Source organism: Westerdykella ornata (assembly GCF_010094085.1).
Source record: "Westerdykella ornata strain CBS 379.55 unplaced genomic scaffold EI97scaffold_3, whole genome shotgun sequence".
Taxonomy (NCBI): Eukaryota; Fungi; Ascomycota; class Dothideomycetes; order Pleosporales; family Sporormiaceae; genus Westerdykella; species Westerdykella ornata.
In genome coordinates this window covers 1,749,036-1,767,157 of record NW_022986853.1, presented here as the reverse complement: position 1 = coordinate 1,767,157, position 18,122 = coordinate 1,749,036, and the positions used below count along the sequence as shown (strand labels likewise).

General features: G+C 54.3%; 10 protein-coding genes across 10 annotated transcripts; 5 read left to right on the top strand and 5 right to left on the bottom strand.

The window, feature by feature from the left end:
• Window positions 1-23: 23 nt before the first annotated feature.
• Window positions 24-1,061, top strand: EI97DRAFT_430831 (uncharacterized protein). Its single transcript, XM_033797788.1, has 4 exons — window positions 24-404; window positions 464-563; window positions 618-721; window positions 779-1,061. Exons 1-4 carry the CDS (start codon window positions 306-308, stop codon window positions 929-931), a joined length of 456 nt encoding a protein of 151 aa, XP_033657359.1. The 5' UTR covers window positions 24-305; the 3' UTR covers window positions 932-1,061.
• Window positions 1,062-1,249: 188 nt separating this feature from the next.
• Window positions 1,250-2,899, top strand: EI97DRAFT_430830 (NADH-cytochrome b5 reductase 1). Its single transcript, XM_033797787.1, has 4 exons — window positions 1,250-1,574; window positions 1,646-1,727; window positions 1,797-2,331; window positions 2,394-2,899. Exons 1-4 carry the CDS (start codon window positions 1,421-1,423, stop codon window positions 2,541-2,543), a joined length of 921 nt encoding a protein of 306 aa, XP_033657358.1. The 5' UTR covers window positions 1,250-1,420; the 3' UTR covers window positions 2,544-2,899.
• Window positions 2,760-4,252, bottom strand: EI97DRAFT_430829 (1-acylglycerol-3-phosphate O-acyltransferase). The gene is made up of 4 exons (XM_033797786.1): window positions 3,805-4,252; window positions 3,646-3,743; window positions 3,294-3,581; window positions 2,760-3,222 (listed from the first exon to the last, which is right to left on the bottom strand). The coding sequence occupies exons 1-4, from the start codon at window positions 4,164-4,166 to the stop codon at window positions 3,017-3,019; spliced, it is 954 nt and encodes a 317-aa protein (XP_033657357.1). The 5' UTR covers window positions 4,167-4,252; the 3' UTR covers window positions 2,760-3,016.
• A 799-nt stretch (window positions 4,253-5,051) lies between these two features.
• EI97DRAFT_187630 (uncharacterized protein) lies at window positions 5,052-6,662 on the top strand. Its single transcript, XM_033793566.1, has 5 exons — window positions 5,052-5,516; window positions 5,573-5,942; window positions 6,001-6,118; window positions 6,175-6,248; window positions 6,305-6,662. The coding sequence occupies exons 1-5, from the start codon at window positions 5,361-5,363 to the stop codon at window positions 6,637-6,639; spliced, it is 1,053 nt and encodes a 350-aa protein (XP_033657356.1). The 5' UTR covers window positions 5,052-5,360; the 3' UTR covers window positions 6,640-6,662.
• Window positions 6,663-7,862: 1,200 nt separating this feature from the next.
• EI97DRAFT_456013 (MFS general substrate transporter) lies at window positions 7,863-9,960 on the bottom strand (the record flags this gene model as incomplete). Its single annotated transcript, XM_033800690.1, has 7 exons — window positions 7,863-8,479; window positions 8,564-8,730; window positions 8,791-8,884; window positions 8,938-9,266; window positions 9,322-9,605; window positions 9,662-9,761; window positions 9,815-9,960. The coding sequence occupies 7 exons, from the start codon at window positions 9,958-9,960 to the stop codon at window positions 7,863-7,865; spliced, it is 1,737 nt and encodes a 578-aa protein (XP_033657355.1).
• A 477-nt stretch (window positions 9,961-10,437) lies between these two features.
• Window positions 10,438-11,886, top strand: EI97DRAFT_430827 (pre-mRNA splicing factor syf2). Its single transcript, XM_033797785.1, has 2 exons — window positions 10,438-10,651; window positions 10,721-11,886. The coding sequence occupies exon 2, from the start codon at window positions 10,846-10,848 to the stop codon at window positions 11,632-11,634; it is 789 nt and encodes a 262-aa protein (XP_033657354.1). The 5' UTR covers window positions 10,438-10,651; window positions 10,721-10,845; the 3' UTR covers window positions 11,635-11,886.
• On the bottom strand, window positions 11,727-12,916 carry EI97DRAFT_430826 (uncharacterized protein). The gene has a single exon (XM_033797784.1). It carries the CDS (start codon window positions 12,843-12,845, stop codon window positions 11,886-11,888), a length of 960 nt encoding a protein of 319 aa, XP_033657353.1. The 5' UTR covers window positions 12,846-12,916; the 3' UTR covers window positions 11,727-11,885.
• A 115-nt stretch (window positions 12,917-13,031) lies between these two features.
• EI97DRAFT_430825 (uncharacterized protein) lies at window positions 13,032-14,402 on the top strand. Its single transcript, XM_033797783.1, has one exon. The coding sequence runs from the start codon at window positions 13,171-13,173 to the stop codon at window positions 14,254-14,256; it is 1,086 nt and encodes a 361-aa protein (XP_033657352.1). The 5' UTR covers window positions 13,032-13,170; the 3' UTR covers window positions 14,257-14,402.
• A 3-nt stretch (window positions 14,403-14,405) lies between these two features.
• EI97DRAFT_187689 (putative endo-exoxylanase) lies at window positions 14,406-16,400 on the bottom strand. Its single transcript, XM_033793567.1, has 2 exons — window positions 15,204-16,400; window positions 14,406-15,107 (listed from the first exon to the last, which is right to left on the bottom strand). Exons 1-2 carry the CDS (start codon window positions 16,016-16,018, stop codon window positions 14,510-14,512), a joined length of 1,413 nt encoding a protein of 470 aa, XP_033657351.1. The 5' UTR covers window positions 16,019-16,400; the 3' UTR covers window positions 14,406-14,509.
• A 382-nt stretch (window positions 16,401-16,782) lies between these two features.
• On the bottom strand, window positions 16,783-17,926 carry EI97DRAFT_448452 (uncharacterized protein; the record flags this gene model as incomplete). The annotated part of the gene is made up of 2 exons (XM_033800160.1): window positions 16,783-17,686; window positions 17,742-17,926. 2 exons carry the CDS (start codon window positions 17,924-17,926, stop codon window positions 16,783-16,785), a joined length of 1,089 nt encoding a protein of 362 aa, XP_033657350.1.
• Between the last annotated feature and the right edge of the window lie 196 nt (window positions 17,927-18,122).

Below are 18,122 nucleotides of genomic sequence, written 5' to 3'. Positions count from 1 at the left end.
CGCGGCCAACGCCACCTGCGTGTGCGAGACACCGTCATTCGTCGGTCAAAGAGGGGGAAGAGAAATGTGCGAGACAACAAAGGAAAGTGTGATTAGTGATCGCGATTCAAGGCGGTCGAGAACGATGAGAAGGATCAGCTTGGATGTGATGCCTGGAAAGCGGGGAGCTGGCGGATATAAAGGCTTGGAAAGCGGGGAGCTGGCGAATATAAAGGCTGGGATGGAAGACGCGGAATCGAATGAGCGACTCCTTCATCTCTGCAGCTTCGAGAAGATCTTGACGTTTCATCATATATCGAATAAGTATGTCGGCCGAGGACTCCAAGGGCTCACTGCAAGCCAGGCCTCCTCGAGGAGCTCCGTGCTGGATTGAGATCATGTCTGTGGATCCCCCCAAGCTCAAGGTATAGTGGAGTTCTTCAAACAACTTACCATCTCGATCATCCGCTGAGCACCTTTACAGGAATTCTATGCAGCCCTCTTCCCCGCATGGAAATTCAAACCTGTGAGCAAGGACTATCCAGAAGAGCGAGTGGTGATGTACGAGTTCGAGGAACCAAAGGGTCCGCTACACACCGCAACAATACAATGGCTTCAGGCGAGCTAACTTGCCTCAGGCATTTCCGGCGGTATTCTCAAGCTGCCTGAGGGTCGTACACGCACCGAGCAACCCATGGGCGTGGGGATGACGGTGTACTATTTTGTCGACTCTCTGGACGAGGTGAGCGGTTTCCAAGGTTGATAACGATTGCTAGGCTGGTTTTAACAGTATGTGCAGACTGAGAAGAAAGTCCACGAGCTAGGAGGGAGCACTGTGCTGGAGAAGATGGCCGAAAGGCAGAATGGTTGGTTCATGAACTTCAAGGACCCAGAGGGGAACCGGTTCGGCGCCTTTGAGGTCAATTGGGAGAACTGTGGGAAGGGAGCATAGTCACTTCTTCTGGGAAGTGAAAGCGGTGTTGTTGCGGCGAGTGATGTCCACTGTGGTACATTGCAGGTTGAAGGACGAGGCTGGGAGAGGGGGGAAGGGGTAGCCGTGCAAAATTGAAGCGTCCCAAGTGTCTTCTCATCTCATCTCTTGACCCTGCTCATTAATCCCCTCGAATCTGCTAGCAATTCACCTTTCCTATGGAGAAGAGGAGAACATCAGGGGATATTGCCGACTGGCCGGGGTACATCATGGAGCCCTGCCAAGACCTCCCGCTGGGTCTGGGTTCTCGTGCCTCGATCGGGAATTTCATCGGGGCGACATCATTTTCTGGATGACTGCCGAGCTCCGCTGCAGCTTCACCACCGACATTCTCTCTTCCCTCTCTCGCCTTCTCTGACTCTCACGTCTCACTGAAAGAGGGCCCTGATTCCTCCTCTTTTCTGACTTTCTCCCGTCCCCAATTCCCCCCAGATTGCCTAGTTCCACACCATGTCCACCGGTATATTCGCGCCGCAATATGTCCACGGCGTGTACATCCCCTCGGCACTCCTCGTCGTCGGCGTAGCCATCATCAAGAGGGAATGGATACCCTATGCCGTCGCCCTCGCCGCCGTGCTGGGTAGTTACAAAATCTACAGCAACAGTACATTCCCCCATCTCCACATATCCTCGTGCCAGAGCAAGAATGCTGATTTATGTGCCCCCCACCTCCAGCTCCCCGAAAAGTCCTCCACCCCAAAGAGTTCAAAGAATTCGAGCTCAAGGAGAAGACGATCCTCTCGCACAACACAGCCATGTACACTGCCATATTCCCTTGTACCCCTTTTTCCCGTCTTGCAGTCTCCCACTAACCATTGCTCCCAAGCTACCGCTTCAAACTCCCCCGACCCACCGACATCCTCGGCCTCCCCATCGGCCAACACATCACCCTCGCAGCCACAATCCCGGGCCAACCCAACGACGTCCTCCGCTCGTACACGCCCATCTCCTCGGACGAAGACAAGGGCTACTTCGACCTCCTCATCAAATCCTACCCGACGGGCAACATCTCCAAGCACGTCGCCTCGCTCATGGTGGGGCAGACGATGAAGGTCCGCGGGCCCAAGGGCGCCATGGTCTACACGCCCAACATGGTCAAACGGTTCGGCATGATCGCGGGCGGCACGGGCATCACGCCCATGCTGCAGATCATCAAGGCGATTATTCGCGGCCGCGAGAAGGGCGATGTCACGGAGGTGGACCTCATTTTCGCGAATGTGAATGAGGAGGATATCTTGTTGAGGGAGGATTTGGATGCGCTGGCGGCCAAGGATGCTAGGTTCAGGGTGTATTATGTGCTCAATAATCCTCCTGAGAAGTGGGATGGCGGCGTGGGCTTCGTCACTGCGGATATGATCAAGGTATTTAAAGGGGTCTTCTGTGCCCATACCATGGTTTCGGGTCCACTGACAATGAATGCTAGGAGAAACTCCCGCCACCCTCGCCGGATACCAAGATTCTGATTTGCGGTCCTCCGCCCATGGTCAGCGCCATGAAGAAGGCCACGGAATCGCTGGGTTTCGCCAAAGCGCGGCCGGCGAGTAAGCTCGAGGACCAAGTCTTCTGCTTCTAGAGACTGGCGTTTTCGCGATTGGCCAAAGTGCAGGAACCGTGTTGTACTGAGAGCTTGTCCAAGCTGCGCTTCGCTTCAAGAATTTAGATACGCGAGCTGCCGAATGGCCCTTGTCACAGGCCTGGCTGCCTAGTACCAGTACTATTGCCAGCCAGATCTCCGGGTGTCGCTCAACTGTAGCGATTTGAAGGTTCAGCTGCTGAAATGCGGCTGCCAAGGTTATGGAATGTATGAGTGCATTTAGAGTCGGTGCATGCAAACTTCATCGCGCGTCTGACGGGGTATCTAGATAACAAGATCTAATGCAAGACTCCAAGACCGCGCATCCAACACGACTGCTACTTTCCCCTTCAAATGCGTCTACTACTCTCTCTCTCTTCTGACTCAACAACCAACCAATGCTTCATTAATGCTTCATTAATGCTTTCGTTTTGCTCGTAAAACCATCAGACTTGTGCCATGTGAAGCGGATCTCAATATCTCTGCTTCAATCCCTCGACCCCATCTACCCCATTTTCGACTGCTGTCGCTTTCGAAGCCCGCGGAAGAGGAACTGCGTTTCCGGTCCCGGAGACGTGGGAAAGCCGAATCAGTTCATCCAGCATCGCATCGCGCGTCTTTACCGTAAGGACGTCCACGTCGGCGGTTGTGAGGCCTTTGGTGGGGATGGGTGGAAGGACTGTTCCCATGTTAGTCTACATCCATTCTCATATCCCGCCACTACTGAACGAGAGGGGTGGATACACATACCGCTCACGTCCACAACGCCGGGGTTGAATATCCTCTTCTTGACATCGAGCACATGGCTATAGTTCGCCACTACGACAGGAACAATAGGGACCTGGGCTTGGACGGCCAGATGGAAGGCACCCTTCTTGAAGGGCAGCAGTTCCGGCTTCTCCGTGTAGGATCGAGTGCCCTCGGGGAAAATGAAGACAGACTGGCGCTCCTCGCGCATGGTTTTGGCGGCGCCGTCGAAGGCGGCACGGGCAGTTGCTCGATTTGCGCGGTCGATGAAGACGGTCTTGGATAGGGCCACTTGAAAGAGGAGAACATGGTTAGAGCGCTCGTTGTGCAAGAGGGTGCTGCGGGTGCGACGTACTGAACCAACCGAGGAATGGGTAGTATTTGAGGGATTTCTTAGCGGTGACGGAGATGTATTTTGGAAACACGCATCCGAGCATGAGGACATCGAGCTCGCTGAAAATAGGCATTTAGCTCACCCTCTGATCTCAAGACCCAGTAGATATTGAAGACTCACGTCTGGTGATTGCCGACAAAGACGGCCGGTCGCGTCTCCAAAGCCTCCGGGCCTCCCCTCCTGCCGCCCTCGACTCTGCTGCTCTCCAACACCCGGAACGTCACGCCCGTGGTCCACCACATGGTCCACTTGAACGAGCGAGCCACGGTCCACTGGCTCAGACCTCCATAGCCCACCAGCCGCAGTACAATGGATGCCACGACGCCGTAGGAAGCGCACACGGCCATGCACACGACCGAGGTCACGCAGAAGGCGGCGAAGGAGGCCAGGCGGGCAGGGCCGCGAGGGAGGACGGCGGAGAGAAGGCGCAGGAGCACGGCGAGGGCGGGCGGTGCGGCCATGGTGTAGAGGAGCCAGCCCATGGTGATGGACTCCGGACGGCCGTACCGGAACGCGCTCTACTGTGTAGATATATGTCGGAGAAGGTGTGGTTGAAGGTGGGTAGGAGGGTGGATTGGGTCCCACCAGTAGTTTGGCCTTGGCGCATTTTCGTTTCGGCCTCGGGAAGGATTCCTCAAGTGCTGCCGGTAGGGTCCGTGCGGCAGCCCCGGCACGTGCATGCTTTGCTCAGTGTGCTCAAGCTCCACAGTTGCAAGCTCCCGACAAGCTTCACGTGTGGCCAAATCTAAATCCAGCTCCCAAAACTTTGACAATGGGAAAGCTCGAGATGGAAGCTGGTTGAAGCTTGCGGGCCATCCTCACAAGGTATGCACCGTCGCGAATCATAACCACTACGGCGTCAGCTAATATGACCTAGACTAAAAGTGCCGTTGGAGGATGCATCCAAGAGGCCATCGCGGAAATCAAAATCAACAAACTGATAGTCCAAGACTTTCTTGCCACTTCAATTCAATGGATTGCCCAATTGCACCTAGCCTGACGGATCCTCATTCCGGAACCAGGAGGAAGACCTGGATACCACTCCTGAATCCAATATGATTCACTTCAAGCAACGCTCATGATGCTTCTCAACCAACTCGTACTTGGTTCTTGAACCCTGCTGTACTGGATACTGTATGCTCCGCGGTACCGGAGAGGTTAGGGCGTACACTAGGTGAAGATACCCTCACTCACGCTGCAGCATGGCCAATCGAACCTGGGAGTGGCAGGTTCCGAAGGTGTGCAATAGGCCTAGCTCGCCCGTCCCGTAAGGTGGGTACGGAGATCGCCATGGTCGCCTTCTCCCCAAGTGTAGCTTACCTGTAGACAGTAGGATTCAGTACTGGGCGACCTTGTCCGCCGTACATCTCATTCTGGGACCGCTGTGGCTCACGCACTACCGTAGTACATAGGTAGCTAGCTGCTATCTACCGAACCCATCGGCCCGTACAGTACGCCACCTGCACTCTCCATAACTAGACTCCGCTGCCCACGACGTCATACAGAGACTGCCGAACCAAGTACAGGGACTTCTACGATAGTATCCGACCGGCGTATGCACGCCTACGAAGTTTCACCGGGGAGCTCTAAAAGACGTGTGCCTTCCTCCCCACCGCGCCATCAGATGGAGATCTCAAGGTTGTTGATGGACTACTGCCACGTGCCCGTACGTCGCCATGTACTCTCCAGCTGAGACCCGGGCCCCAATCATTACGATTACAGTATCGGTTATGCCATCGGTGGCTTTTATTTTCATGACCCTGCGCTTCATCTGTATATGGAGATACCGAAAGAGTTTTGGCTGGGATGATTACATTCTCGCCCTTGCCTGGGTGAGTGAACATTCTGGTTATAGTTCCCTGCAGTTCATCGCTGACGCTCTTTCAAGCTCCTGAATATCATGTACATTGCCTTTCTCACCGTTTCTATCAGGCACGGCCTCGGCGCCCACTTGGTCAAAGTCCCCCCCGAGCACCTATACTGGCTTAGCTACTGGCTCGATCATGCCCTGACCTGTACCGTCTTTAGCTTATCACTCTCTAAAACTTCCTTTGCACTCACCTTGTTACGCTTCGCGATTGAACCATGGCAGAGGTACCTGATCTGGTTTTTCATCGTCACCTGCAACCTCATGATGACGATCACTATCATCTTACAATATGCGCACTGCCGCCCGATCGAGAAGCGCTGGAACCCATCGCTCCCTGGAACCTGCTATGATGGCATGATCATCATCCGCTTTGCCATGGCCGCAGGAGGTATCCATCTAGTCCGTATCCTGTCACTTGCCGATAGCTTGCTAATACCCTTTGGTAGCCTACTCCGCTTTCTGGGATTTTTCACTCGCTATTCTGCCGTGGTTCATCATCTGGAAGGTCCAGATGAACAAGAGGGAAAAGTTTGGGGTTTGCCTTGCAATGAGCATGGGCGTCTTGTATGATCCTCGCCTTGCGCAATCTGCCTGCACACCGCTGACATTCGTCCATCCAGGGCCGGTACCACGGGCATAGTGAAAACGATTTTTCTCCCAACCATGGGCCATTCGGCACACAAAGACTTCTCTTGTCCGTACCCTCGCCCCCTGCTTTACTCAATTCAAAAGTCGGTCTGACCTTCACAGGGGACGGTTACGATCTGCTGATCTGGTCTTGCGCGGAAAGCTCAGCGACCATTATCGGGGCTTCCATCCCCTTCCTCAGAGTCCTCGTCAAGAACGTCGCTTCAACCCATGACACCGACCCAAAGGCCACAGGAACGGTGAGCATGCTGGGTAGCCCCTTGGACCCACAAACGCACAACCGACCGCACACGGATGGGAGTGGCTGTAGGGGAGCTGTACTAGAAGAGCAGCAAAATGGCAACAACGGCGACGCGACTCAGATCAGAGAGGTCTCATTTCCATATATCGAGAGGCTGGACCTTGAGAGGCAAAGTACGCGGCTGTCTCTCCCTTGACCATCTTGCCTGGGGGATTGGTAGCAGCGCAGCACAAGCCTACACTCAGCGTGGGTCGATAGAGGAGGCATAGACCCACCTGCATCGACATTCGCTCCTGGTCACCATTTCGACGTCGAGCCGGAGAAAGATGACACCGGATTCCCTTTCCCAATTCAGATTGCGGGATCTCCTTTGACCGAAATCACGGAAGTTTTCTCCGGAAAACTGGCTCCATGACCCTTCGCCACAGTCGACGGTACGATGGAGATCACCGCGAAAGCGATGGTTATCGCCACTTGCACCATCATGCCGCTCCCACAGCGTGGGCTTGCCCGGATGGGTTCTCATAGAATGAGGGAGAACAAGCAAGTATTGCAAGTGGCAAGGTCCTGACGAGTCGAGAGTCTTCCAATAATAGGTCCACCACAACGCCCTCTGTTCCTGGAAAGAGGAGGCGTCTCCTTCTGGAGCGACCCGGGGTCCTGGAACCCCGTACAATGGGAGTTTGGACAACGGCCCCAACACCATTCTGGGAGGATTATCCATAAACATCTATCAATGATATAAGGATAGTTCACACCTCCATCTCCTAACACCTCACCCACTCCCCCGCCGCGCCATCGTAAAACTCAACATTACGGAATCCCGGCACCGTACTCAACACCCACCACGACCCGGCAGCGTTAACTTCCCACGCCGCGACACACAATAATCTCAGTCTGCCTATCCGCATTCTCGCCAACGACACTCTCCACAATATCAACCAGTTGTCACTCCGCGGTTTAAACTTCCCATTAGCGGGAAACAAAGATCACCACGGTAGACACGCGCATCTCTGGCATCGAGGATAATCCTCTTCTTCTTCTCCTCCTTCCTCCTCCCATCATCGATACCGATAACAGTCCTAACCTACCCACGGCCAACAACACATGTCCGATCTATATACCCGGAAATCCCACTTGCCTCCACGCCCGGTACTTCTCCCTTCACCGGCTTCCTCTCGCCGGCAATCAAGACACTTTGTACATATCACTAGAAGAAAAGGATTAGTATTTAAAATGGTAATAAAAGCAGGCACCTCGATATCTAGGTAAACTGCAGTAACGACTTTAAATGGCACACTATCTTATATCCAGAATGATCTCTTATGCTCTCGAACACGACTTCTGTGCAAGTATAAATATGACACACACTGTCGTGCTAGGCATCGCATAGGGATTAAATTACCGTACTAAACTATACTACGCCTTCTCCGTCCTCTCCGTCTCCTCATCACTCTCCCGCTCAACCGTTGCCTCGACCCTCTCCGTCATCAACTCCCTCACCCCCTTCATGCACGCCACACTAACCGTCGCGAGCGCCACAAACGGCACCACACTCCAAAACCCGAGCCGATACGCCCTCGCATAAGACCAGTAACTCGCGCTCCACGCAGCGTCCATGATCCCCTGCGTCGCCCCCGGCACCCCCTGCCCCTTCGCCTTGGTCCTCGTGCTCCCCTTCATCGCCTTCAGCAGCGCCCCCACCGACGAAGCAGGCAGACCCGCCGCGATGGCCGCAGACCCCACGTCGGAAGCGTAGTGCGACGCGATATGCGAATTGACGATGCCGTAGATGCAGGCGGTGCCGAAGGCGCCGCCGATGGCTCGGGCGGAGAAGGCGAGGCCCGTGGCTGTCGAGAGGAAGGCGTGCGGGGCGGTGAATTGCACGCAGGCGATGAGGAGCGTGAGGGGCCCCGCGCAGCCGATGCCTGTCAGGGCGGTGAAGACGATTTGAGGTGTCGACCAGCTGGGGCGAATGACGGCGAAGCAGACGCCTGCTATGAACATGATGCCGAAGGTAACGACGAGGGGGGTTTCTGTACACGGGTTAGCGGGGCTGCATAGGCTTGGGATGAGACGGGAATGGAAAATTTAAGGGCTGATTGGAGAGCGGTACGTACTGAGGTCCTTGAATCTGGTCGCCCACCACGTGACGGCGATTGAGGTGAAAATAGAGGCAATCTTATATGCCAGTTGTCGGACCGCAATATCCCATGAATTGTCTTCGAAGCCGAGGTTGAGGATAAGCTGCGGCGTGACAGAGTTGACAGCTGAATAGTAGATCCATCTTGCGAGAGATTAGATTCAGCTATCACGTCTTCAAATTGATTGTTGTTGGTCCACTTACCCCTCGATAGCAAATGCAAAGGTCGAAAGCCAGAAATTGGGCCCAGTGGAAAAGAACACATGCGCTACGATGCCGTCGGTCCGGCCCTTCCATTCTGTAGCAGGTCAACCCTACACGACAGCAAACTGAATTGAAGGGGAAACATACCGTAAAGACAGAACGCAATGAACAGCACAATACCAACCACAAGGGTGGCATATATATGGGGATTACTCCACTTATACGCGCCTCCAGCCCAGTTCAGCGCCAACAACATCAGGGTCGCACTGCTGACGAGAAGAAAGGAGCCGATAGGATCGCAAGCCCAAGCAATTTCTTTCAGAGACATTTTTGGGTAGTCGGTTCTCTTCTTAGGCCAGTAGAACAAAAGAAGGCCGAGCGAAGAGAAACCATGCAGGCCAACTTGGATCCAGAAAATATAACGCCAGCCAGTTGGACTGATATTCGTTACTGCCCCAGCGCCCAGGCTGCCGACACTTGAATCTTGTCAGGTCTTTGTCCATGCAGTGTTGATGCAGAACTTAAACTTACGTGCCGCCCAGTACACCAGCAACGCCAGCAAAGCCATTGGCCACGGCTCGATATTTCAGAGGCAGAATCTCCGACGGGATTGCCTGCACAATGGAGATGGTAGCAAGTGTGACGCCGATCAGGATACCGCCTCCGATCAACATGGACATGGAGGTCGCCTTTGCGCATACAACTGCACCGACACAAGCAATCAGAGGCGGTATCGTAGAGAAGAGTTTGCGGTCCAAGACATCGGAGAGGCGACCGACAAGAGGCGATAGGACGGATTGCATGAGGAGTGGTCCCTGTAGGCCATCTCTGTTATGGGCGGTTTCCCGAATCTGCAAATGTCGAGGCATACCTGAATCACCCAGTTTGCGATTGCGGGTTCCCCAAGCTCGCGAATGATGAATGCAAGGACAGAGCCGGCTGCCGCTACCACGAACACTTGCGACATCACACTGTGAATGCGTCAGTGACAGCATACTTGGAAAGTAGGGCTTGTTAGGCATACGCGAAGCAGCAGCAAAATACTACCACCCATGACCTCCATGTCAGGTTCACGTGTTTTACATCTTCGGTGGCTTCTTGCTCAATAGGTACGATGTGTGGGCCGTGTACAGCTTCAACATGAACGTCGTCAACTGTTTTGGGCTCCATGGTGAACGAGACCACTCAGTGATGGAGGAGGAGAAGGATAGGAATGGAACAGTGCGTATATGCGGTAAACGTGGGAGGAGAGTGACCCCATAAGTACCCATTAGATCTGGCTACCCGGTACGGGGCCGAGGGGGTGTGGACTGTGGCGTCTGGGGGAACTGCAAATCCCCGCAATTTGCAGGTCGGCAGATCGTGTTCAGCCCTGCTGAGCTGCAGGGTGTGGATGTGCATGAGGGCTTATGGGACTTGGCGAAGAGGAGTTATGTTGTTCATACCTATCTTAGGAGTACACAGCTGTAGTTAGCGGGAGTAGTGATGTGGGGAGCATTAATAATTATTGGGGGGCGTGGAAGACTAGTACCTTGGGGGTATAGGTACTGGCTGGAAGCTTTCCGAGGTCAGAATACACACCTGGGCAGTGTCTTAGGGGACCGGCAATCCTACTAGCAAACGGGACTGCCAATCCGGTCCCATCGTTCTGATCACACCCTGCTGTGGTAGAGACTTGTGTTCGCCCATGCCCCCCGCCCATCACCCTGGACTGGTGCGATTCATCAACGCGAGTAAGCTTGCGGATGAACCCATGAGTTGTCTGATCGGCCCAAAGTCAGCGGTGTCACGGTAAATAATACCAAGAAATGTAGTGCTAAAACCAGCAGTTACATTAATCAAAAAGAGCGCTAACGGTGAGGTACGTACCGTATTTGCACAAGGCAGTGTTGATGGTTGTTGTTGCGGGGACGTTATTCACCATTTGTAGTTGGTAGAGGTCTTGGCCGCCAAGTCATCCTCGGTTCTCCGGTCCCACTCTTCAAACGTTGAAGCATCATCACAGTCTCTGCCGCACAGCACACTTCAACACCATAAAACTAACTGCTCGCTACCATGACGGATCAGACAGAACCCGAAAAAGCCACCGCGCCGCCCGCGCCAGACCCCAAAGCCGCTCTCTCAGCCCGGATGGCGCGCTTCAAGGCCCTGCAAGAACAGCGCACCTCGGGCAAAAAGGCAACCGAGAAGGAGGTCATCGAGGAGAAGAAGCGCAACGAGGGAAAGCCGGAGGAGCTGGAGAAGGCGAAGCGGCTGCAAGAGCGCGCAGAGTTTAAACTTCTCAAAGCCGACGATCCCGACTTTGAGCGGAAGCGCCACTGGGACTACACGGCCGAAGAGGACGAGAATTGGGCCAAGCGGCTCGCGAAGAAGGCGAGGAACAGGGACAACAATGCTTTCAGCGACTACCGTCAAGAGGCCAACAAAGTCTATAAACGACAGATTAAGCAGCTGTCGAAGGTCGACTTGGAGGCGTATGCGGCACAGCGCGCTGAGAAACTGCAGAGGCAAGTCGCAGCGGGCCTGCTTGAGCTCGTGGAGACGGACGATGGCGATGTTTTCACTGTGGACAAGGATGGCCGCGTCAACACTCCGGTCGAAGAGAACTACAACTTTGATCACAAGCCAAGCAAAGAAGCGGTCGACCGCTTGGTAGAACAGCTGGACAAGTCGGAGAGAGCGCGCTTGAAGGCGAGGGCGGCAAGAGGATTGAAGGAAGACGATGGCGGAGACGTGACTTACATCAACCAAAAGAACAAACAGTTCAACGAGAAGCTGGCCCGGTTTTATAACAAGTATACAACGGAGATTCGGGAGAGCTTTGAGCGTGGCACGGCGATCTGAGAAGGCGCAATGGAACGTGGAGGAATTATGATACCCCTGGGATGAGCACTCTGGCGAATGGACGAGGTCGCTAGGTGCGATGTTTCTATCTGGATTATTGAAGACTTTGCATAAGTAATGACTATGGAGTCTGGGTACTTCTGCGCCTGCGCTACGGATCATGAAATTTGGACAATGGACAATGGAGTGCCGGAGTCGAAGGATGCTGTAGAATATTGTATTAATTGCACAAAGAGGCGCGTATCCGCTATTCAGAATATCGAGTGCAGTAGTCTTTCACCACCTTCCCCGGTTTCGTGCTCCTTGAGTGCCTTGATCTTGACCTCTTTCTGCTTGAATTCTCTCTTCGGCGCATTTGAGCTTGCTTGATCCCCATGCTGAACTATCGTATCCTCTTCGACTTCATCTTTACCCCTTTGTTTCTTCCGCTCCGCCTTGGTCTTCGCAATCTTCCCCCTCTCCACATCCGCCAAGAACTGTTGATTCTCACGCTTCGACTGCGCAATCTCCGCACGCATGCGCGCCTGCCGATCCGCATTCTCCTCCTGTATCTGCGCTACCAAGTCGGCCCATTTGACACCGCTCAAGTACTTGATGTTCCACACTTCGTCGTGCCATCTCCCTCTCTTTTTCCCGCCCATGGTTTGGGCATTCAGGTTCTCCGCCACGAACTTGGCATCCTTCTTCTTCAGAAACTCGACCCAGCCATCCAAGAACAGCTTACGCCGCGTCCCTCCCGACTTCAGCCGCTGCGCTCGCTGCGTGGACGGCTCTGGTGTAAGAAATATGCGTCCCACAGCGCCATACGGCGTGAGCAGGGAACGGAGAACGGACGGCTTCATGAAAGGAGGGACCCGCGATAGATATATGATCCCCGATTTGTCCTTTTTGGGAGCCGATGGCGCGGGGAGGGGTTTCTCGAGTTTCAATTTCGTACTGGGCACCGAGGCAGCAAGAGCTTCGAGGCGGGCCAATTCCCCCTTATCCTTGGCCTTGGCCTTGTGCGTTTCCGAGTTCTCCTCCACGTCACCGTCATCGTGTCCATAGTCTGCTTCGGCTTCGTCCTCGTCCCCGGAATCATGGGCTACTTTCTGCCTCTTGGAACTCCGCAGAAGTTTTGCTCTGCTTTCCTCCTCTTCGGATCCGTAGTCTCGATCTTCCTCCTCGCTCTCGTCGGCCTCGAGCCATTCGTTCCGCTTGCGTGTTGACATGGTTCGATATGTAGTGTCTGACCGAGATGTCGAAAAGCGATCCTTGGAAACTCTGGCCGCTGCGAGGCGAGAACGGCGGAATGAGAGGTCGAAAGTTAAAGTGGGGCTGCCTAGACTTTGGCCTTGGCATGTGGCTGGTGCTATTTAGCGTACCCGCCAGCCTTCAGGAATAGATTCACCACCTTCCCCGGATTCTACCCTCGCCATCTTCCCTTGACAACACACGCCGTCCGCTGTTCATTACGCTCACGATCTTTCCTGCTACCACCCACGTATAGAAGACCGTCGATAAGTCCGCTAGATCCGTCCGCGCGCCCTCGCGACCATGGGTGGCGACCTCAACACCAAGAAGAGCTGGCATCCAGCGCGATGGCAGAACCAGGAGCGAAAACACAAGGAAGAGCAGGCGAAGCGGGAGGAGCTGAAGAAAATAGAGCAGCTACGGAAAGATCGCGAAAAGGAGCGGGAGCTTGAGGAGTTGCAGCGACTACAAGAGGCCGCGGGCGGTGGCGGTGGACAACTTCAAATCCTGCAGAAGAAGGTGGGGTGGATGTATGAAGGGCCTACGGGTGAAGCGGGTGGGGTCACGGAGGAGCGTGAGGGGTTTCTTCTGGGAAAACGGCGCATTGATGCGCTGCTGAAGAACGACGAGTCGCAGAATCTGAGTAAAAGCTCGGCACCTAGCATCGATACGCTGGGCCCGGGCAATGCGGGTACAACGCGTGACATACAGTCCAAGATCGCGCAGGATCCGCTCATGCTGATCCAGAAGCAAAAGCTGGAAATGCAAGTCAAACTGGCGAAGCAGGCCGAGAAACTAGCCAAGGAGAAAGAAAGGGAACGCAAGCGCAAGAAACACGGCCACCATGAGCGCTCCCACTCTAAGGATCGATATCGTTCACGTTCTCCTCGGAGGCATCGAGACGACCGCCGCCTTCATCGTTCAAAATCGCGGGAACGACATAGAGATGACAGGGACAATCACCGCTCATACGCGAGAGACCGCTATCGATCACGCTCTCCGCGGCGATACAGCCGGGACGACTCTGAAGATCGCACGTACCGGGATCACCGTTACCGGTCAAGATCTCCAACCCGCAAAAGAAGAGACGACCAGCGGGATGACCGCCGACAAGACCGCCTGGATGACCGCCGAGAAGACCATCCGGTCGGCCGTGAGAGGTATCGGAAGCGTTCGCCGTCACCATATGCGGATAAGCAGGCGGAAAGACTCGCCGCTATGCAAGCTGACGCGGAAGCTCTGGAGAACCAGCGTCGCGAGCGCGTGAAACAACACGAGGCGGAGGACGCCGCGGAGGAAGAGAAGCAGAGGAGGAATATGAACGGATCGGCTCGCCGCCTGGTGTCTGGTATGCGCTTGGAAGCCGCGGAGCGCCGATGGAATGGATGATTTCGTATTCTACGCACATTGCTTCTTATGGTCATGGATCGAAAGACGACATATGGATTCGAGAAACAGGCATAAATGAGCAGAGAGCGGTGCTCCACTGCCCACGATAATGATACCCGGTAATTGCATATATTATCAACGAACTACTCAAGCACTGGTATTGATGTGCGTACTATGCTTGATGCTTGAATTGCTTGGGTCCAGTACCCCGTGCGAGACGATCCGCGTCGAGGGCAAAATCACCTCGCATTGCTCAGGCGGCTGGTTCGAGCACGAAGGTGACCATGCTCCGGCCAGGTACGTTTGCACTTGCCGTACCATCACTTCCCAGCGTACTCGCCAGCTCAGCAACGTCTCTCGTGTTATCTGTAATCCACGCTTTTACACCCTTCGCGCTGAACCCGTTCCCAACCTTCACATTGACAGCTCCACCGCTCGCCCCTCCCTGAATGACCTGGACACTCACGGTACCACCCACATTGCGAAAAGCGCTGACCTTGGCGCCAGACGGCCCACCAGACGTGCCAACGCGGACTGCTCCCGGCCGCACGAAGCGGGACCAGTTCGCCATTGCCCAAAGACGTTTCGAGGGAATCACAGACTTCTTGTCGTCCGAGATGCGGATCATTTTGCTGTTGGTCGGCCCCCCTTGCACGCCAATCCAATAGAGGTAGCCTGTAACGTTTGCCCGGACTATGGCATCGTATATGGTGTTGGCCCAGCGAAGACCTTCGCCCGCGCCGTTGTTGGAATACCACGCCTCGGTCCAAGGGCCCTGGAGGTCGGCGTATTCCGTTTGCCATACAGGAAGCTTGGTGTTTAGTGGAGAGGTAGGCTGGGACATGTAAGAACTGGTTGAAAGGGTCAGCAGACAAGTGGCATAAATGTACGTTGAAACCATGCGTGCGTATGTCATGCATGATATTCGTACGCACGAGGGAACGTACTGTGCAGTGATCTGGCCCAGCTGGTTGTTGACACTGCTTAGCTGGCCTAGCATACCAGCCTGCTGGCTCCAACCCCCAGCGTCACAACACGTTATCTTGACCTGAGTATAGTTCGCCTTGTCTAGAGTGGGACGGAGGACTTTGATGAAGTCTGCTGCCTGCCGCCCATCCGCCCTCATTGAAGCATATGAAGTAGCCAGGTCCGGCTCGTTGAGAAATCCAAGATGCGTAATGTCTACACCTGCCTCCTTGTAGTAAGTTACGTATTGCACCAAGTAGTTGGCGTACGCTTGCTTCCAATCACCAGATGAACATGTGGCGCCAGTCACTCCGCACAAGGACCCGCCGTTCGCATCGTTGCCGTTCGTCTTCATGTATCCCGGTGCGGACCAAGCATTTGCGTAGAACGTCTTCACGCCATACGTCTTTGCTGCTTCGGTCGACAGCCAGACTTGGGAGTTGTCGTTACCGTCCCACACGTATTTCGGCGGAGCATTCGGTCCTCCGGGATTCTTCGGCTGGATCGATACCATGTGGTCCGATGACGAGTCTGGAGAGGAGCCAATCCCATTACGGAGAATCGTGAAGCCAGCGCCTGAGGTGCGATTGAAGAGGAGGTCAAGAGAGTAACGCTGCAGCTCGGGTGACAAGGCGCGCATCTGGTTTGCTCGCTGAAAGGTCTCAGACGTCCCAAACCCGTCCATCGTCTGATAGGTTTTGGAGAGGTCGACAGTGACTGTACTCGACTGGCGACTGACAATGGCGGCAAGGGAGGGAGCTGCCAGAGCGACCAGCAGCATGAGATTGGCCATCATTCTTCGTGTCCTAAGGCCAGCGTAGTCTCCGCCCCAGAGGTTTGCGCCCACGGGGAGCTTAAAAAGGCCATCGACCTTGAAGTTATCCACAGCATTTACAGCCAAGCTCGCGTAGTATGGATGCAACCATTACCCATCGCGATCGGTATTTGCATTGTCCCAATTTGGGTGTCTATTCATAAACCAGCCATGTGCTCTTAAAAAGTTAAGAGACGTTTCGCAGATTGTGCCGGGTTAGGTGGGAGATTGGACGGTTTTGTGTGGTGGAATTACTGCAGCTGGGGTGTACAGCCTCTGTTCACATCCGACTGAACACCCCCCTGCACTTCCTCTGTACTGCTGTTTTCCACATCTAATTTAAACAGCTAGCAGGCGCAGCAATATAGGAGGTCCTGCAACTAGCTTTGTAGCGCGCCTCTACGTATAGTAGTATGTTTAGAAAGAAAATTCTACCTGTCGCATTATTAAGTCGTAGCCAGTTGGCTTGTGCCGGGTAGGTAATTCCACCTACAGAGGAACTGCAGCCGGATGTTCAGTGGGACGTGGAAAGCCGCAGTAGATGAATTTTGCCGATGGAGGCATTGAGTGGTGAACCTGGGAAGCGTCAATATGGGAGCGGGTGTAAGGACAGGAAGGCTCCCCACGTGTGAACAAGTCAAACGGGAAAGGGCAAACGGTTGATCGATGATACCTCATGGTCAAGGTGGTGATGGAACGTATTCTTGTGCCATTGAAGGTGCTTATATTCCACGAAGTGGGGATTGTCATGCCTCAGCTTCTCCAATCTTGGCCAAAATGTTCATCTTCCAGCGTCTGAAGTCTTCACGCTGCCGTTGGCCTAGATAGTCTGTTGCATCTTGCATCATGGTACCCAAGCCAATGTACTCGCTCCCAAAATCATCCCTGATAGATTTTCGACTCCCGCTCTTAGAATGACTAGCGGAGGTATATGTCGTTTCCACTCCATCCATCTCCTCGCTGTCCCTCTGAGGAGCAATGTTGAGGAACCACTCCATGTCGAGCCATCCCTCCTCTTGCGCCATTGGCATTAGATTCTCTATATCGGCCAGAATCTCTTCTTTGGTCACACTTTCTCCTGCCTTGCAACGGAGGAGGCTCGCGATCGCATTATCTCGCCATTGACGATATTGCTGAGGCGTTATGTCCTGGTCCAGCATTTTCGACAAGACGAGGAAGAGAACAACGGCCACCAAAGCAAGGATGCGGGAGTGGGGCAAAGCCGTGGCATCAATCACGGTAGCGGTTAACCCTTGTGTAGGGCGCCTTCTTGAAGACTCGTCCGCTGCTGCCATGCGGTTGAGTAAAGGGAAGATCGATTCGACTCCCGCAATCACATGAGGAGCGGCGAAGGGATACGAGAACTCCTTTACCAGAAGTCGTATGGTGGGCATCACCCAATCGGGTAGCTCAGGAAATCTCGACGAATCTCTCGCTGTGCGTCGGGGAATCCGCCGGTTATCCAATGGTGTCTTTGGCGTAGTTGGAGCTGATGCAGAACCGTGTGTAGCGGTTTTTCGTGGCGTCGCCGGACCACGTGTTACGTCTTCTGGCATAGCGCTTTCGAGATATTTGTACAGCTTCTTGTAGATGCGCGGCGGACATGGAGGGCGCGGCTGGAGGGCGGGAAGATTGAGCCGCGTTTTGAGCCTGGATTGCTTAGATACAGGCATAGTGCACATAAGAACATTGGGCCTCTATTTACCTGTCGCAGGCCAGCTGGGTACAAGCGTACGGCCTTGCAATCTCCTCCTCGGGTTTAAGACTGTGGGCTAAGTTGCGAGAGCGGGCGAGAAGAGACATGGACAATTGGACAAGCTCCTCCGGTAGAGGCCCATTGAGAGTGGGTATAAGGCTGATGAGCGCCTGCTCTACGGGTGCTTTGTTCATTTTGCAAGAGTCAACTCTCGTCTCAGCTCTCGTCGGGTGTGATGGTGGTGATGGTGGAGTGGACGCGTTGGAAAAGAAGGTCGTTCGCGGAAGATACACGCTCTCACGTGGCGCTAGTCCCAATCGGGACTCAATATCGGCCCTTTTCAGCAAATCTACTCCCTCTCTCGTCCAAGGTCCAATCTCAAGGAGGTAC

Coding starts and splice junctions, on each gene's coding strand:
- EI97DRAFT_187630 (XM_033793566.1), top strand. CDS start 5,361: ATGTACTCTCCAGCTGAGACCCGGGCCCCAATCATTACGATTACAGTA. Junction 5,517..5,572: donor ACATTCTCGCCCTTGCCTGG/GTGAGTGAACAT, acceptor CGCTCTTTCAAG/CTCCTGAATATCATGTACAT. Junction 6,119..6,174: donor GCAATGAGCATGGGCGTCTT/GTATGATCCTCG, acceptor TCGTCCATCCAG/GGCCGGTACCACGGGCATAG.
- EI97DRAFT_430827 (XM_033797785.1), top strand. CDS start 10,846: ATGACGGATCAGACAGAACCCGAAAAAGCCACCGCGCCGCCCGCGCCA.
- EI97DRAFT_187689 (XM_033793567.1), bottom strand. CDS start 16,018: ATGATGGCCAATCTCATGCTGCTGGTCGCTCTGGCAGCTCCCTCCCTT. Junction 15,108..15,203: donor CTGGGCCAGATCACTGCACA/GTACGTTCCCTC, acceptor CCTTTCAACCAG/TTCTTACATGTCCCAGCCTA.
- EI97DRAFT_430831 (XM_033797788.1), top strand. CDS start 306: ATGTCGGCCGAGGACTCCAAGGGCTCACTGCAAGCCAGGCCTCCTCGA. Junction 405..463: donor TGGATCCCCCCAAGCTCAAG/GTATAGTGGAGT, acceptor GCACCTTTACAG/GAATTCTATGCAGCCCTCTT. Junction 564..617: donor CGAGTTCGAGGAACCAAAGG/GTCCGCTACACA, acceptor AACTTGCCTCAG/GCATTTCCGGCGGTATTCTC.
- EI97DRAFT_430825 (XM_033797783.1), top strand. CDS start 13,171: ATGGGTGGCGACCTCAACACCAAGAAGAGCTGGCATCCAGCGCGATGG.
- EI97DRAFT_430829 (XM_033797786.1), bottom strand. CDS start 4,166: ATGGGCTGGCTCCTCTACACCATGGCCGCACCGCCCGCCCTCGCCGTG. Junction 3,744..3,804: donor TTTGTCGGCAATCACCAGAC/GTGAGTCTTCAA, acceptor GCCTATTTTCAG/CGAGCTCGATGTCCTCATGC. Junction 3,582..3,645: donor CCCATTCCTCGGTTGGTTCA/GTACGTCGCACC, acceptor TCCTCTTTCAAG/TGGCCCTATCCAAGACCGTC.
- EI97DRAFT_430826 (XM_033797784.1), bottom strand. CDS start 12,845: ATGTCAACACGCAAGCGGAACGAATGGCTCGAGGCCGACGAGAGCGAG.
- EI97DRAFT_430830 (XM_033797787.1), top strand. CDS start 1,421: ATGTCCACCGGTATATTCGCGCCGCAATATGTCCACGGCGTGTACATC. Junction 1,575..1,645: donor TTACAAAATCTACAGCAACA/GTACATTCCCCC, acceptor CCCCACCTCCAG/CTCCCCGAAAAGTCCTCCAC. Junction 1,728..1,796: donor CTCTCGCACAACACAGCCAT/GTACACTGCCAT, acceptor ATTGCTCCCAAG/CTACCGCTTCAAACTCCCCC.